The sequence below is a fragment of the Urocampus carinirostris genome, chromosome 7 (assembly GCF_059441175.1).
Source record: "Urocampus carinirostris isolate Australia breed hairy pipefish chromosome 7, RoL_Ucar_1.0, whole genome shotgun sequence".
NCBI classification, from domain to species: Eukaryota; Metazoa; Chordata; class Actinopteri; order Syngnathiformes; family Syngnathidae; genus Urocampus; species Urocampus carinirostris.
In genome coordinates, this window is record NC_142355.1 from 36,656,594 (window position 1) to 36,675,142 (window position 18,549).

Genomic DNA, 18,549 nt, shown 5'->3' on the forward strand with positions numbered 1-18,549 from the left:
TAGTCTTGAAGAGGGAAACTTTATTTACAAAATGAGAACCAAACAGTGGAGAAAGCGAAGAGGCCAGACAGGTTTTTTTATTGCTGTTTTTAGCTGCAAGCTAGCTGCTAGTGCTAGCAGGCTACATTGTTTTCTTGTCTGGATCGGCGTCAGCGGCGTCGCTTACTTCCTGCGACGGGCGGCAGCTCCCTTCTTGCTGCTGTGAGGCGGACAAACAAAAAAAAGAAGAGTTAGCATGCAGGTCCATCCATGTGATGATTAAGAAAACATCAATGCTGAGCTCAATGTAGCTGTGTTAGGATTAGGAATGCACCAAACATATAATTTTCTGAACCCAAAATAAATTTTGTATTAAAAATAAGGAGGTGATTTTAGCAAGAATTGACCTTCGGAAGTGGAAGTTTGGATAGGTTGACTTCTACACCTTCTGCATACACCGGCTACTCCACTCTACCAGCTCAAATTACGTCACACCATAGAAAATGACATTTTTCCTTTGCGTTTATATTTTTTTCTAACGTTTTGTTATTTAATATTTTTATCTAGGGTTTCAGGGTTATGAAACACATAAGCTAACTAGCGTAGGTTTCTATCCACCACTATTCAGAAATTCACTTTGCCGATGTGAATCACCTGTGCCCACTCATTTGGCACCAACTGCCGCAGGTTCTTATTGGCTCCCTGCCAGTATTTGAACCGAGTCCCATCAAACCCCTGTTGTCATTCCGTCTGCGAATCTCCGTGTATACAAGGCAAGCCTTTTTTGGCCCTGACCACCGCCTGTCCTGTTCTTGCTCCCGTTTGTCTCCGGCTACAACCCATTTTGATCCCGTTCACGTCTGCTCTCCCGTCCCGGCTTTCTTTTGTTCCCGACTAAGTCTACTCTCCCGTCCTGGCTTACAACTCGTTTCCGACCCGGACCACGTCTTGCTCTCCCAGTCCTGGCTACCGACCAGTATTCCGTCCCTGACAACGCCATTGCTCGCTACGGAAGATCCATTTCCGTGTTCAGATCACAATCAGAGTACGAGAGCGATTTGCTTCCTGCGCCCAGCGAACACAGGATCATGGGCGCAGCCCTTCTTCTCTCTTTCAATGCGGTAAACGTCACACAAGTGGGTCTTGTTTCTGTTCTGGTCCTTTTTCAAAAATGTTTGATAATGGAAAATGATATGGGTTTTGTAAGATGGTGTATACTTAATATATATTCATATAAAACCAACATCACATCCAGCAGCAGTCTATAGCAGGCTTCATTATTTTAAACGATAGACTGCCATCTCCCTTCTAGAAGATTTTTTTTCCTCTTACGATTGGGCAATATGCATTTTCTCCATAGATTATGTGTTATTTTAATTTAAACTTGTGGTCTATATAAAAGGTTAAACTGTTTGTATTAGATATGTAAATATTTCAAACTAGGTTACTAATGTTTTTCTTTTTTTTTTTCCAGCATTTTTCTTTTTTTGTTTTTCTTCTCCTTCGTTTCTTTTTTCTTAGCTTTTTACTTATTTTTTCCGCTTATTTTCATTTTTTTGGTCTTTATTTTCCCTTTTTCTTTTTTTCTGCTTTTGTTTGATTTTTCCTACATCCACTTTTCTTTGGGTGGGCAGAGCGTATCTGTGGGTGGGCATTGCCCATCCCTGCCCCCCTCTGCTTACGCCCCCAACTCAGTCAATTCGGCGCGGACCGTATTGCCTCGCCCCAGAAATATACACACAGAGCAGAGAAGTTTGACGGAGAGGGAGACGTCGTTCATTGATATTCGTCAGTGTTCAAACAGCGCTCTCATTCGTCTAAGAGACAATCAGTTTTATTATACCCTCCGGAGCAAAAACATCACGTCAGAAATATCACATGTTGCTTAGTGCGTCCTCTTCCGATGATGCGCCTGTTTTTCTCAAAGTGCATGCTTCCAAGAATTGACAGTGTTCCTCTCAGAATCGACCCATCTCAGCCAATACCGTTTTGCAATCCTCCACATGTTTCTCATCAAAAGTCGCCGTGACCCAGCCAAATTCCTGTCAGCTTCGCTAGCTGTTCCAAACCAAGTCAATTATTATTGCTTCATTGACATTTAAACTCAGGAGAAACAAGCCTGGAATTTCCTGTCCAAACAAATGTGTCCTCATTATGTCGATATGCTCGGACTTCATTATTCCACGACAATCAGTCAATATCGTATCCAGGGTGTGTAATTGTGTGCAATACATCCTACTGACCAGCAGGGGTGCTATAATTGCATTGACATGCTACTTACAATTTGCTGAGCTCCTCCACTCTCTTGCGCAGGGTTGTGACCTGCAAAGGAGACAAGTTGAGTTTTGTATCTCCAAAAATTTTGCTTGGCGGCGTTTGCAGGTTGGCGAGACTTACCTCGTACTTCTGCTTCTTCAGCCTCTCCATGTGGTCGAACTTCTCTGACTCCAGCTGGCACATCCAATCGTAGAGCTCGTTGATCTTGTCCCTAGAAGACCAAAGTTGGGCATGAACTTCAGGAAGAACAACCTTATGGAACTCCATGAAATAGGTGCTCACTTAAGCTTGTCCTCGTTGAGATGGTCGATGTTGAGTTGCTTGCGTCTGGCGGCCAGGATCTTCTTCTTCTTCTCTCTCTCCGTCTCTTTCTTGCCTCCTCGCTTCTGGTCCGCCTGGTGGAGAGAAGAGTTGAAGGACAGTTGTTTACCTGAGAGGTCTTCATGTATATGAAAGCTTCATCCATTCATCACTACATTTATACATCACTCCATCTATCCATCACACAATCATCATACTATCTCTCTCCCTCCGTCTGTCTTTTCGTCCGTCCGCACATCAATCACTCCACCCATTCATCCATCTATCTATCTATCCATCCATCTTTCACTTCCTAAATTTATCACTCGATCCATCTCTCAATCATCACAACATCTATATTTCTATCCGGCCATCCATCCATCCGTCTATCCAGCGATCAATTGATCCATCATTCCATCCATCTATACACCACTCTATCCATCCATCCATTCATCCATCACTCATCCATCCCATCTATCCATCCCTCACTCCATTCACCCTTATAGTATTTATCCATCACTCCATCCATTCATTCATCACCCCATCCATCCACGATTCAATCATCTAGCCATCAGTCCAATCTTTTCATTTATTTTAGTTATCCATCCATCACACCATCTATTCTTTCATTACTCCGTCCAATCTATTCGTCCATCCATCCCTTAATCAATCCATCACTCCATCCATCCATTGCTTCATACATTCATCACTCGATCCATCCCTCAATCATCACACCATTTATCTTTCTATCCATCATCTATCAATCAATCCATCATGGCATTCATCTATCTATCACTCCACCTATCCATTTATCTATTACTCCAGCCATCTATCACTCAATCATCACACCATCTATATTTCTGTCCACCCATCCATCCATCCATCAATCAATTGATCCATCATTCCATCTATCTATCCACCACTCTAGCCATCCATTCATCAATTCATCCATCACTCATCCATCCCATCTATCCATCCCTCACTCCATTCACCCCTATATAATTTATCCTTTACTCTATCATTTATCACTCCATCCATCCACGATTTTGTCACGGTTGCCATGGCGCCCAATTGGCCCCGCCTGTGTGGCGCCAGCTGCGGCTCATTGACAGATTGGCTTTCCGTCTATTTAAGCTCAGTGTTCTCTCTCTTCCTTTGTCAGTCCATCAACAAACCTCTGCACCGCAAAACGTGGGTTTTGACTCGGACCTGGTATTTCCTGTCCGGTATCGTTCCCGTTTATTCTTGTTCTGTTTAATATCAGTTTCCAGTTCCGTTCCCATCTATTTTTGTCCTGTTTAGTATTCTCTCCAGTTTTTGATCCCGTCTAGTTTGTCCTGTTTAAATTCAATATCCTGTTTCATTATCTATCCTGTCTGTCCCTTCCTGTCCGGCATCGACCCCATCTGTCCGATATCAACTCGGGCAATTGGAATTGGTCTCGTCGGTCTCTGGCTTCCCTTCCTTTCACGCCAGACCGCCTGCCTAACATGCATGACTCCCCATTTCCCGTAAAATAAAAGGCTTGTGTGAGAAACGTCATGCATTTGGGTCCTGATCCTGTCCCGGTTCTTGACAGATTCACTCATCCATCCATCAGTCTACTTTAGGTATCCATCCATCACTCCGTCCATTCATTCATCACTCCATCCACGATTCAATCATCCATCCATCAGTCCGATCTCTCCATCTACTTTAGGTATCCATCCATCACACCATCTATTCTTTCATTACTCCATCCATCATTCAATCCGTTTGTCCATCCATCCCTCCATCCATCCATCCATCCATCACTTCATCCATCCGTCTCTCCATCTACCTATCTCTCCATTTACCCATCCAACTGCAACAGACTACAAGCTCATAGACCATCATTCGTTATTCTCCAATTGTTCCTCTCGGTCCCCGTGGCGATATTTGAGGGCCATCATTTCGTTAAATGTGATGTTGCGTTGCCGCGGTAACGGTCCACGGGCACGCCTACCCTCTGTAGATGGCTGCCATAGTTGGATCCCATGTTAGTCAGAGCCGACTTCTTCTTGGCTTCCTCTTCAGCCCTCTTCTTGGCTTCCCCCTCCTCCTTGATGCGACGCTCCTCCTGCACGCACAAGGGATTGGTGATGGGGCGTGGTCAACGCGTGGGCGGGGTTAGGGGCGAAGGACGGTCCCCTGACCTCGCGTCTGGCCATTCGTTCCTTGTCCTTCTCGGCACGGATCCTCTGCTGCTCGGCCCTCTCCGTGCGACGCTTCTCCTGAAGAAAATGACAGCAGCACGAGTGTCAACCCGCCTTCACTTTTTTTTTTTGCCCCCATGGTTTGTTTCACGGCATATCAATCGCTGATATGCTGTTGGCTGAACCACCTCCCACGATGCCTTTCTGTTCTTTCATTCAGTTTAGTTTCTTATGTACTTTTTAAAGAATTACTGTATTTTTTGCATAGCATTTTTTCAATATGGGTCTTAAGGCTCCCGTGATGCTAAATAAAGGAATAAAATAACATGATAACTATGGAAACTGAAGGATTTTATACATTTGACTATATAAAGGATTTTATACGATTGAATACAAGTTACATTTATTGAGTGCAATGAAGATTTTCACCGAGTAGGCTATAGTTAAATGCAGAATATTTTGACTAGGGAATTTTGATAACAGGACTCTGACGGAGGACGGCAGGCGCTGTTTTGAGAACAAGGCCCTGATGACTTAGAAACGCTCGGTGTTGTTTTGAGTTTTCCAGACATCGCGACGCCCCGGGTAGGCTTCCTTGGCACGCCCATGGGAGGAGTCGAGACGCCATCTTGCGGGGAGACGTGAGCCGAGAGGAAAAAAGCTAGAGGACTCCAGAGAAGGCTACACAGAGACTCGAGCGACACTAATTCGACTAATTCGGCCGATTTTGGTTGGAGTTCACTTAGTTAAATTGTTCAAGAAATTAAAACTGCCTTCATGTGAAAATGTCAGCTTTTCTTGTTCATCTTTTCCATCAAGAAACGAGCGTGCATTGTTGGGTAAATGTAGGTTGTGTTTGGTTAATGGAGTCAGATAACTAATTAGAACAATTTGGTAAGCAATACATTTTAATATTTAAATCCTAACAAAACGAAGCCTAAAATAATTAAAAAGACTATTAATAAGGCACTCTCATTAGTACTATTATATGGAGGCGATTGAGCAATAAAATCTTATAAGGACATTAAAATCCCCGTAAATAACATAAAATTTAACCTCCCCCCTCTGCATCCACCCACTAACTCCACTCTACCAACTGTGTTTCCCAGGTTTCTGAGTTAATTAGCGAAACCTCCTTTTCCCGACTATATGGCAACTTCACTTTACGATCCCGACCTCAGAACAGATTGTCGTATCCCGGGGATATAGAGCATGTGAACTCAGTTCTCAGCACACTCACAATCCTGTCCTTAAGGGCGATGAGCTCCTCCTCCTCCTTTTTGCGGTGCTCGAAGTGGGCGTCGATCAGGCCCTGCAGCTCCACCAGATCTTTGTTCTGACGCTTTTTCTGGATATCCTGTAGGAGTCCAGAACACCATGAAAGCTCCGCCCACTACCCTGCCTATTTTGATGCTGCAATGACTCCCAAAATCTTTTCTGGGTGATTTTAGCAACAAACACGTCTTGCTAGCGCTAACCTACGTCGGCCACTTACGTCAAAGTCGACTTTCTCCCCGTCGGGGATCTTGGGAGCGCTCATCCTAAGACGGAACCACAACATTCATTCTCGTGATTTTTAGGCAGAAAAAAACCTGAAGTGAGGATATCCCCCGATGGAGTGACTTACTTGAACTTTGGCTTCTCCTCTGCAGATCAAACCAAGATGGCGGCGGATGAGAAGGGGGAGGAACAAGTAAATTAATTGCTGTTAGAAACCAAACGGATCTCTCAAGCGTAAAAAATGATTAAGAGGTGAGTAGAGTCTCAATCCAAACGGAGCAAACATATTAAGATACGAAAAACAAAAGATTCATATCAAAAGATGGTTACAGTGAAACCTTGCCTATATTTAAGTACGAAATTTGAGAGGGCAACAATTTATCATTCTGGAGCATTTCAATAGACGAGGGGTCTTCAACGTGGTGCCCCTTGAGGAAATCTGTGTTGCCTGTGGACCTCTTCTAAAAATAGCTCACCAGGCCATTGTTATTTTCTGGTATAAAGATTATTTTAGAGATTGACTGAGCGTATTTATCCGTACTTCCAATATTTAACATGGTAGTAACAAAATAAGTTGTTAATTTAACTCTGGAATAGAAAATACAGTAGACCCTCGAGATACAAAGACCTCGCCTTACAAATGAAATCAGATGTTTTTGCCCTGCGTTACGGCATTTTTTCCACTATACAATGTCAACAACCAATTATTTTGCATGCGCGTAAACTTTCAAAATGTAAACTCGATTATGCCTGTCTGCTATTCAATGCGGACATGTAAAATTCTGGACTGCTATGTATTCGGTTTACAGCATCATGAAAATACAGAAGTACTATTGGCTGAACTACCTCCCGCAATGCCTTCATCCCCTTATTCACTTCAGAATCTTGTGAGCAATATTGCATTTTTTGTACTGTATTTATTCGCAATAGGTCGAAGTATGGCACATGATACAAAATGGAGAAGCAAAAAAACATGATTATTATGGGAATGAAGCTTCCGATTATCAGAAATACAAAGAAGACACACAAAGCTCGCTAAGGAATATGGCCGTAACCAATCGACGATCAGGCGTATAATTCAAAAGGAGCAACCAACCTCAAAAGTGGAAGGTTTAATGTTTTAACTTTAATCTGATGTCCGGTCTTCCTTTGCATCCGCCTATGAACTCCACTGCACCAACTCAAGTCACGTCAAACCAAAGATGGGTTCAGAACGTGGTAGCTAACTAGCATAGGTATCTATTTACCTCTTCTATCCACGATACAGTAATCTCACTGTGCGATCCTTAGCTCAGGACAGATAAATAACGTATCCTGGGGGTCTACTTTTACTTTCTTGTTAGCCTTGTGTCACTCAGTCAAAATCGCCTGTAAATCTTTCATAGGGAAGTAGGGTCAGCTGATGTAGCTAAATACCAGGGTTGGGTAGGGTTACTTTAACTTGATTACTTTCAATTACTTTTGGATTACTCCAATACCAAAGATGCTAATAAAAGACAAAATAATCTAAATATGAATAAAATTATGACTCACAACACATGGTAAGCTTTCTCTCCTGGCTTTGATCTCTTTGATCTCTGGCAAAACTAACATAAAATGCGACAGAAACAAAATGAAAAGAAATCCAAACAGCTTGCCAACATCATTTTTGCCGTTCCATGTATTCCGTTACAAAATTTAGTAATTTTATTCATATTTAGTTTCTTTTGTCTTTTATTAGCATATTTGGTATTGGAGTAATCCAAAAGTAATTGAAAGTAATCAAGTTAAAGTAACCCTACCCAACCCTGCTAAATACACACCAGTGTTCTTGTTCAATCATTTTGAAATAGGTGCTTGTCAAGTCATTTTTATTTGTATTGCCCTTAATCACAAAGAGTCTCAAAACAGGCATTTAGTCGGTTTGGCCGTATTCACCACCTGTTTAAGATTATCAAGTGACAGATAACTAAATCTGGAAAAAGTCCCTGGACAGCCACCATGTCACGCATCTATAGATGTCAGACCTTTAATAAGTCATTGTCTTTAGAAATTTCTTCCTGTATGCATTAAATCTTCTTATTAAAGACCATAAAGTCTGAATGGGTAGAACTATCTGGAATAATCTGTTGCCCCGTTAGCGATGCGACAGTGTAGAAAAGGATTTTGGGGTTATTCTTTTGTGCTGCAATCACCTTCGAAAAATAGGCTGATTATGCTGTAGTCTTATTTAAGCGATCTAGTTATTCAGTAAACCAAGGGGTGCGTCTTTTAGGTCGTGATTTAAGCCGTAGGGGCGCTACTGAATCCAGGACACTAGCCAGGGTAGCATTAAAGTCATTCATGAGTGAGTTAATATAGCCTTATGTAAAGGAAACGATGCAACTACTCCTAAAAGAAGATCAAAGAGCTCAGAAACTATGCCAGTGCTTATATTGCGTCCGCTAAATCCTTTAGTTTCTTGAATGCAACATTTAGCCGGCACCTCAAAGGTAACTAAATAATGGTCAGAAATAACTGTAGTAGACGGTAACACCTTCACATTTGAGGTTGAAACTCAACAGTTCATAGAATTCATCTAAGAATTATGTATGGTCCTTGTATGGCAAGGTTTCACTGTATACCGAACAATTTTTCTCTTCGGTGTCGCTAACAGCTAACTAAAAGAGCCCTGTCCTTCTTTTTGGTCTTCTCAAGGTCACGTGATCACAAGGGTAATCTCCTGTTGGCCGGCTGCTTCATGCCATGCAGTGGGCGGCGAGTCCATAGCCCCTTGGATTCTTTCACCCTTATTTTCGCTTTGCTAGCACTTTAGCACAGTCTTTAAAAGCATTTGCGGATCTCCAACATTTATAAGGAAAAAGCCAAGAGTTTTATTGTGAAAAGAACGTACCTTCCTCTTCTGCCTCCTCTGCATGCAGCACACGTCCAAAATAAAAGCAGAATAAAAAAATCAAAGCGTTAGCGTCGTTGCTTGCTGCACGGCAAAAGATCCACAGGCTAAATGCGTAAGAATTGAAGAGATTACTTTTTGATGGATGATTGAAGTCCAATCATCCATGCAGCGACTAGCGCCGTTAGCGTGCTTAGAGCGCCGGTCATGGCTAGCAGTATTAGCTGGTCTGATTACTAACATGTGCCCTTAAAAGAAGCTAATGATTATCGTCGTCAGATGGCGGACACAATGAGAAGCATTTAGCATGTATGATAACGCTAAAAGTGGGATAAAATTCACTGGTTCACTTGCGTTACCGCCATCTGTGTTTGCCTCAAATACTTAGAGACATAAGCAAACATTAGCTAGACCAATGGTCTTCTTGGATTATTTGCTCATATATGCTAGCAAATCCAAACCTTTTATTACTGGCTAGCAGATTTCAAACCACACACCAAAAAAAAAGATCAATGTTCTAAAAACTTGGGTCATTTTCATCAGATCGCAACAGTAAAGACATAGCACACTGAATTCCTTTTTCAGAGAAAAGAAACTTTAAAGAGTGTTGCATCCTTTTACGTGCTAATAGAATGGTTTCATGGTCGTTAGCTTAAATCCAACAAATTAAAGGGTCTTTACTGTACAACAAGGAATGAAAATGAGTTATAACTACAGTTGTTTGTGCAAGTGAAGTGGATCAAGAGTTTTCAACTTTGTCCAGACTGGAGCGCACCTCGTAAAGGATGATAGAACTGTCTCCCCGTCCATCCTACGTACCTTCAGGTTCTTCTTCTTCCTCTACCTCGGCTTCTTCCTCTACCTGGGCTTCTGCTTCTTCCTCGTCTACCGCCTCCTCTATGATCACACCGCATGCAGTTAATGGGGGCAAAGAGATCGAAGTTTAACGCCGGGCTTGATTCTCAAAGTTGGCCAATGCTCTGAAAAATTTCAACCTGTCTACAGGCAGTATTGTGATTGTATCATAATTTAATTTCAAGTCGAGCCTTATCAACAAATTTATGGGAATATTGAATGGTGTGTGTCAGAATTTTGCCAACAGTTTTTACCTTGTAGGTGGAAACCTGGTGGGGGGTGGCTGCAAGGCGACCATCTGCTCCTGATCATTCCCCACACCTGCAGTCCGTTTTTTTTCCCTTTTTTTTTTTAGTCAACTCTATGGTTATCTATCGGCAGAGTCTACTCTATTGATAGAATCTTTTAGTAGAGTTTACTCTTTTGGTACAGTTTAATCTATTGGTAGATCTACTCTATTATTAGAGTCTATCCTGTTGGTAGAGTCTACTCTATATGTAGAGTCTACTCTATCGGTAGAGTTTACTCTCCTGGTAGACTCTACTTTAGTTTATTTTATTGGTAGAGTTTATTCTATTGGTGGATTCAATGTAAATGTAAATGTATTTATATAGTGCGTTTACACACTAACCGATAGCAGTGTCAGCCATGTAAGGCAACTACCTGCTATCGGGGGCATTAGAGAGTCAGTGTCTTGCCCAAGGACACTTCGACATATAACACGAGGAGCCGGGAATCGAACCTGCGACCTCTTGATCCCAAGACGAGCGCTTAACCTACTGAGCCAATGCCGCCTAAAGGATTTTGACTATAAGGGATTTTATACGGTTGACTAATGCAATAGATATTTACTGACTTTATTCAATGAGCGGTGAAAGTTCAGGGCAGGCATAAGTGGTGGAAGATGTTGTTTACAGGACAGGACATACTGCTGATAGCACATCAGCACACCCAGACGTTGTTGACACAAAGCGACCCGGCTTTGTTTTGGGAAGCCAGACATCAAGGCGCTCGTGGATGAGATTGGGAAGCCCAGGGGGATCCTTGGCACGCACATGGGAGGAGCCGGCACACCATTATGTGGGGAGAAAATGGCCAATAAGAGAAAGCTAAAGGACTTCAGAAGAAGACGTCACTTCGGCCGTCTTCGATAGAATACACTTAGTTCTTCTGTTCAGGAAAATAAATCCGCCCCCGTGTGAAAATGTCGGCTTTCCTGTTCATTTTTCTCTCAAGAAACGAGCGTGCATGATTGTTGGGTGAATGTAGGTTGTGTTTGGTTTATGGAATCAGATAACTAATTCGAACAATTTGGTAAACGGTACATTTTGATAATTAATTCCCAACACGCCCCATTCAATAAAAACACCGTCGACTGTATGGTTGTCTACTGGTAGATTGTACTCTGGTGGTAGAACTTACTTCATTGGTGGAGTCTACTTTAATAGTATAGTCTATTCTCTTGGTAGAGTCAATATGAAGATGGTAGAGTCTACTCTATTGTTTTCTATCAGTAGAATCTATTTTATTGGTATAGTCTACTCTTTTGTTACTATTGGTAGAGTCTACTCTATTGATAGAGTCAGTGTAAAGAGCAGATATGATTAACTGCAGATATAGGGACTGATTAGGTGCAGGAGAGCGTTCTCTAGCCACTCCCCTAGTTGGCTCCTCCAGGACAAAATGATGTGCAAGATCCTGACAATGTGGATGTTTTTGTCTCAGAACAGCAGCGAACCCTATTTTGAGAACCACTCTAAGACAAACAGCAAATTTAGTTGAGTGACGGAAAGCGACGTGGAACGAGAAGGTTCCCAGGCTGTTAAGGGTTTTGATTACGTGCCAGTGGTGGTTAATTTGTGGGGTATTAGCGACAGGATTAGCGACAGGCTCTTACCATCGTAATCTTCATGACGGGCCGAAAAAGAGAAGGAGGAGAAGGATATTTACAAAAAAAAAAAAAGCATACATGCACCCGCAACGGAAAGCTGGGGTGACACCGATGAGGTCCATGCCATGCCTAGATGCCTATGGCGGCGGCAGCTAAAGCTCAATTTCTCGTCGCCATCGCCATCGGCATTCAGGGCAGACGAGTTCCTGGGAGCCGGCAAGTCAAGCCAGACCACTAGACAGGACCATTAAGGACTGGGACAACTATTTTGGAGGGGTTCCAATCGTGGAAGAAAACAATTAGGAGATGATAGTTGACGCTACTTACCCTCCGTCTGATCGCTGGGAACACAAGATCAGAAATAACAATGAATGACAAGAACAAAGACCACAAAAAAACAAGAGACAGGAAAACAGGGTAACAGTAACAGGAGTGATAGATATGGTGGACAGGCAAGAAAGAGACAAAAATGTGACAAAATCAGAAATTTAAAAAAAACAGATGAGGAAAGGAATGGAAGACGCAGAGGGCGAAGACGCAGATGAGACCAAGAGAGGAAATGGAACAAAATAGGTCAACCTAAAACAAAAGAAGAATGAACGAGCAAGGGAAAATTACATGACACTAAAAATGATACAATTAGTGGACATCATCTGATACATAACAAGGGGACAAGATGGAGGAAAAGAGAAACCAAGAGACTAAGGGAGACAAAGGCAGGGAAGACAAGGACAAAGACAAAAAGGACGAAAACTGACACAAGGCAGGAAAAGTAAAAATTGATCGAAAAGCATTACAAAAAACAGAAAGGGTCAAAAGGATGTGAAAACTGGAGATGAGTTACGAGGACACTAAGATGACACAAAGGGAAACAAGATGAAGACAAAAAGTAGACTGGGAAGGAATACAGGACACAGAACAAAGTTGACCAGGAGAGGAGACGGAACAGAACAAAACAAGACAAAAGAGGATTGGTCAAAGAGGACATGTTACCAAACAAAAGTCCATCAGTAGGGTCACGGGGGTGCTGGAGCCCATCCCAGCTATCTTCGGGCAGTGGGCAGGGGACACAGAGAGAGACCACTCACCCGCTCATTCACACCTAGGGACAATTTGGACCAGCCAATTAACCTAACATGCATGTTTTTGGAATGTGGGAGGAAACCGGAGTGCCCGGAGGAAACATACGCAAGCACGGGAGAAAGCGCAAACTCCACACAGGAAGGTTTGATCTCATGACCTCAGAACTGTGCTGCACGTACGCTAACCACTGCACTGCCGTGCTGCACAAAATAAAATGATAAACAAAAAAGTGGTTCACACTATATGAATGAAATAGAGGACAAGAAAGGACAGGAGATAAATGGGGACAGAGAAAAGACCAAAACTGGCACAAGTTGAGAAAAGTAAGAAAATTAGAATGAAAAAATATTTAGGACCACAAAGAGAGTCAAGAAGGACACAAAGAGAGGAAGACGAGAAAAGAAGGCACGGAGGAAACGGGGACAAATGATGAAGACAAAAGAGAAGAACAGAGGACCCGAATGGCAAACTAAATGAGCATGGAAAAAAACATGATATAAGTAGAGGGTAACATCTGAGACAAGGGGACAGTTGACATATGAAAGAGGACAAAAAGGGGTAGAATAGATAAAAAAAATAAAAGAATAAAAATAGAGACCAAGACAATTTAACCAATACTAGCACAAGGTAAGAAAAGTTGAAAAAAAAAAGAGAATTGGAAATCATTAAAGAACACGGGGTCAAAACCGAACAAAAATGGAGAGACAGGATAAGAGACACAATAGGGAAGACAAAAAGGGACACCAGGAAAGGAATGGAGATTCAAACTGAGTAGTAGGAATATACCAGACAAGAACCAAAATGAAGACAATGGCAACTACAGGGAGAGACAAGGACAGACACAATAAGAGGAAGACACAAAACAAAACGACATGAAGAAAATTAAATCTGTTATACTTACTATTCTTCATTGTCAGACATGTCGAAAGTGGACGTTACAACCTGCGAGGCAAACAACAAAATAGACGTCAACAGCAACACCTAAACGGGATCAATTTTCGTCCAACTTCCAGGAGACGTCTTGACTCTCTGTGAACCCGCTTTTTATAAGACCGCTTCAAAATAACCCCAACAAACCCTGCCCCACACTTGCTTTTAAAACGGGCAAGACGTTCTCTGGTGTCGGATGGCAAAAGTTCCGTGTTTGCAAAAATTGTCAACAGGTTAAAATTAGACGTAGGATGCAAAACTGTTCAACAACAAGTGACAGGAAACAAAACAGTTTCCAACTTCTATCATCGACTAGCCTGGAATGATGGGAAGATCCCATTGACTGATCCCATTCTAGAAGAAGCCATCATTATTGGGCGGTCATCAAATAGGATCCTAGGGTACCCTAGGTGCATGTTCTGGATTGTTCCAAAGCACCTCAATCCAAACCATCATGTCATTAGGGTGCTCCAATAAGCATCCTGGTACTTTCAAACCTTTGAGCAATAAATCATCAAATTAATGAAATGGATTGGAGTAGCTTAGCATAGCGAAAATGCTACATGTGAGTGATGAGCACAAGAGCTTAGGGGCGCATTATTCCGATTATCGCTTTCCCTTGTCTATTTCCGAATAGCAGCTGCCCGCCCGTTCTCAGGTTACCCGGAACGCCGTGCCGGGATCCGGTTGCTTCCTTGGTGGAGGCCGCCTTCTTCCACCTGCTGTCTCCTTTTGCGGACTCCTGTTGGTTTCCTTCAATCACATCGGGCCTGCCCTGCTGACTTGGCCTTTGAGGAGAAACCTAGAATGGTAAAAGGTCGCCCGGGCCCCGCCTCTTGGACGCCGATGACGTGACTGTCCTTTCTTTTGACGTCCGTCTTGGTGCTAATGTGTTGATCCTGCCGCCATGTGGCGCCCTGCCACGCCCGCAAATAGATGCTACCGACTGGCCCAGAAAACCACACCGTCAAAACCATTTGCTGTTGATCCCCCAAGACGCAAATAAATTCTTTGGGGAAGACAATGGTTTTCAAACCCCGATGCTGAGGGTATGACACTACTTATTAGGTTGAGCCCCGGCCAACGAATTAAGGCGTATAACAAAGTAAGGGTTGGGCTATGGGTGAGATAAACCCTGAACTTCAAATGGATATATTGTAATGGTTTCATGAAGCTTTCAGTTGGCTGACTCTAACAAAGGAAGTTCTGCCAGAACCACGAAATTAGAGTCAGTAAAATTTCAGGTCCAGAAAGACAAAGCTTTGCCACAGATACTTCTACTCACCCAACAGATAAATAAACTCCTGAGTAGAAACAAGGCTAACAGTTGCTAAGTGTAAACTGTGAGGGATTTTACTTGCCTTGGTGACCCTTTCATGTAAATCTTGCAGCACAAGGCGATGGGTTTGACTAAACTCAAAAAGACTTGATTTTGACTAAACAGTACTTTGAGATTAGATGTCAGTGAAATTTGAGCAAGGAAGCCAAAACTTGACACAAGTTTTTCTACTCGATCAACATGTAAACAAACTCCTAAGTGGGAACAAGGCTAACAGTTGCTAAAGGTAAACTGTGGTAGGTTTTTACTTGCCTGGTCTTCCTACCTATGAAGGTCAGCAACTTCTTGGACAGTCAGTTACATAAACACACCTGAAATCTTCTAGATGGATCAGTTTTTTATGAACAAAGGGAAGGATCATTTGCACCAATCATCACAGGACCAAGTGTGGGACAGGATTGGTGACCCTTTATGTGAATAAACCCCAACACAAAGCGAGTGGTTTGACTTGTGACCCTCTGATGTGAACGGACCCTCCAATCCTTGCACTTCTAGGTGAGTGGTTAGAGTAGAACTCAAGAGGACTTGAATGACTGTGGACTACTTGACAGAACCTCGAGATTATATGTCTACAGAATTTCAGTTTCAGAAAGGTAATAACCAGGTTCTTTTACCAGCGGGTAAACTAGCCAATGAGTGAAATCAAGGCTAACAGTTTCAAAAGGTAAACTGTGGCAAGGTTTCACCTTCCTACACTTCCTAGAAATTTATCGGATAGTCTGTAACATACTCAAATGACTAGATGGATTAGTCTTTCTTATCGATGAATGGATCATTTGCATCAACTCTCTCCAAAGATATTGAAGCCCAAATCCGAACTGTCAGACTTGATTGGTGACCCTCTTATGTAAACAGACCCTTTCAGCGCAAGGCGAGTGATTTGACCCTCCATCCTTTGTGGCAATAGTGGTTCCAAAACTTAGAAGGACTTTTTGACAGTGTTGTAACCACGCTCTCGCTCTGGCTTGCGTTTGACACAAACAGAACTACGGCTGCCAGGGCCAGAATCAGGCCTTTGGGACTCCGACCACAAACCTTTTCAGACAAGCGTACTTGACATGTGACTTTTGATATTGTGTCTTTTGATAATCAAACGACACTTTTTTGGAATCATTGGATTTTTGGACTAGTGGATTTTTAGACCAAGATTAGAATTAGGACAGTTTTAGATTTTCTTACCTGAGCTAAGAAGAGCAGGAGCAAGAAGTGTGAAGCTTGGAGGTCCCCGCTGGCACAGAGCGGCTGTCAGGTCTTGCAAACCTGCCGCTCTGATCATGTTCTGCTGTTATAGTGACACTGGATACTCCAGGCCTTCTCATTGGCTAAGAAACTGGGCAGGGGCGAGACCCTTCTTGGCCACACCACCTTTATGACCCCTCCTCCTTTCTCAAGGTCCTCCATAAGGAGAGGCCGGCACCAAGGTGGAGAGGAGGAGACCGTGGATCAAGTTTGGACTCGAACCAGCGCACAGCATAGTCTTTTGGTTATTCTGGGAACTCGCCATGAGGCAGACATATCGACATCCGTAGGAAAAAATATGAGGGAGGACAATGTGGTTCTGCGTCCTAAAGATACTCTCTCTCTCTCAAAGTTGAATTCCTTCTGTTGTTTTTCTGCTGTTTTCCACTTGGGGGGGCTGCAGTCACACAAGTGAGTCAAACGTAAACCCCAGACCACCACTTTTGAGTAACATGGCACTGAACCACACCCTGTACTTTTTACGAGGATGTCCATGGACATGCATTTCTTAACCCTTTGGCTGATGTCTTACCCTAAAAAAGTCCATTTCAAACCTGAATTGTAGAACCAGTATCTAAAAAGAGATCTAGAGTTTTGAAGAGCAGCACAAATGTTCTCATATTCTGTTTGTTTTCTGGAAAAGAAAGGCCCAACAAAACTGAGGTAAAGTGATCCTATTCATGAAGCACTTAGACAAGGGGTGTGAGAAATCTGTTCTGGAGGGCAGCAAGTCCTACGTTTTTCAGAGGAAATATGAATAATCAGCTCATTAATCCAAGTGCTCGATACCAATCCTGGTGTTTTGAATGACACGCAGGACAGCTGCACAATGTAGCTCAGCGTGAGCCGCAATTTGATTTAAACTAAAAGAGCAGACTATTTTGTTGTTGTGCATTTTTTAGGGGGTCAACACCTACCTCCCTGTTTTAACTTGAAAACAATTTTGTGACGTCAGTGTAGCTTCAAACAAACCCTGCTACCAGATTGGTACTTTTGCTGGTCCATGCACAAGTCAGGTCTTCACGCTCACCATCGTGCTGCTATGGTTTATATACTGGTCCCCCCTTAAGTCAGGTCTTCAGGCTGACCCCTCAAACTACTATGGTTTATATACGTACTGGTCAAGCCACATTCAGATCTTCAGGCTGACCATAAGCTACAATAGTTTGTACACTGGTCCAGCCTCAATTCAGGATTTAAGGGTGACCCCCAGCTACTAAGGCCTTGATTCAGGCTGACCCCCAAGCTTCTATTTTATACACTGGTCCAGCCTCTATTCAGGTCTTAACTGTGACTTCGAGCTAATACGATTTATATACTGGTCGAGTCTCCAGTCAGGTCTTCGGGCTTGCTCCAAGCTACTATGCCATATATACTGGTCCAGAGTTCAATAGCCTTACAGCCTGTTTATATAGACTGTTGGCCAGTCTTGATGTTCTGTATCTGTATTGACTGGTATCTCCTCCCTGAGGGCGGCAGGTGGAAGAGGAGGTGAGCATGGTGCTGGCCTCGCAGGACGTTGTGGACTCAGACAGCGAGAGGTGTAGGAGGTGCTGATCTAAGGGAGAGTTGTTGCCATAATTTTCCCAGCAGCTTTCACCACCCCTGGAGCGCCTGTTGGTCAGCCTCAGTGCAGCTGGAGAACCACACTAAGCATCATCCGTACATCAGTACACTCACTGCGGATGGCATTGCTGTGGAAGTTTGCCTTCAGAGCTCTGGGGATGTGACTGTTTCCCAGCTTCCTCGGGTAACAGAGGCGCTGTTGTGCATTTCCCTTTCCTGAAACAGTATGGCCACCCTAAGATAGGTCCTCAGTCACTGTTACCCCCAGGAATATTTAACTTTGCACCCTCTCCACCTCCTCATTGCAAATAGTGAGAGGCTGAGGTTTGTGCTTCTTTCTAAAATCCACCACAAGCTCCTTGGTCTTTTGGTTGTTTAGAACCAGGTTGTTGTTTTGACACCATGACTCCAGATGTTGCACCCCTCTTCTGCAGTTCATCTCATCATCGTTGGAGATTAGTCCAGAGCACCGTGGTGTCGTCTGTAGACTTGATGATGAGGTTAGCCATGGAGTAGCAGTCATAAGTGTATAAGGAGTAAAGAC

General features: G+C 43.1%; 1 protein-coding gene across 2 annotated transcripts; it reads right to left on the bottom strand.

The window, feature by feature from the left end:
• On the bottom strand, nt 1-16,495 carry LOC148363211 (troponin T, fast skeletal muscle isoforms-like). 2 transcript variants are annotated; one of them, XM_088340823.1, is made up of 14 exons: nt 16,380-16,495; nt 13,833-13,873; nt 12,176-12,189; nt 9,922-9,999; nt 9,103-9,120; nt 6,358-6,376; nt 6,226-6,271; nt 5,971-6,087; nt 4,731-4,808; nt 4,541-4,654; nt 2,539-2,651; nt 2,377-2,467; nt 2,261-2,301; nt 1-199 (listed from the first exon to the last, which is right to left on the bottom strand). In XM_088340823.1, the coding sequence occupies exons 2-14, from the start codon at nt 13,850-13,852 to the stop codon at nt 163-165; spliced, it is 786 nt and encodes a 261-aa protein (XP_088196949.1). In that variant the 5' UTR covers nt 13,853-13,873; nt 16,380-16,495; the 3' UTR covers nt 1-162. The 2 variants fall into 2 exon arrangements, with proteins under 2 accessions (XP_088196949.1, XP_088196950.1); XM_088340824.1 differs by lacking the exons at nt 9,103-9,120; nt 9,922-9,999.
• Nucleotides 16,496-18,549: the final 2,054 nt, after the last annotated feature.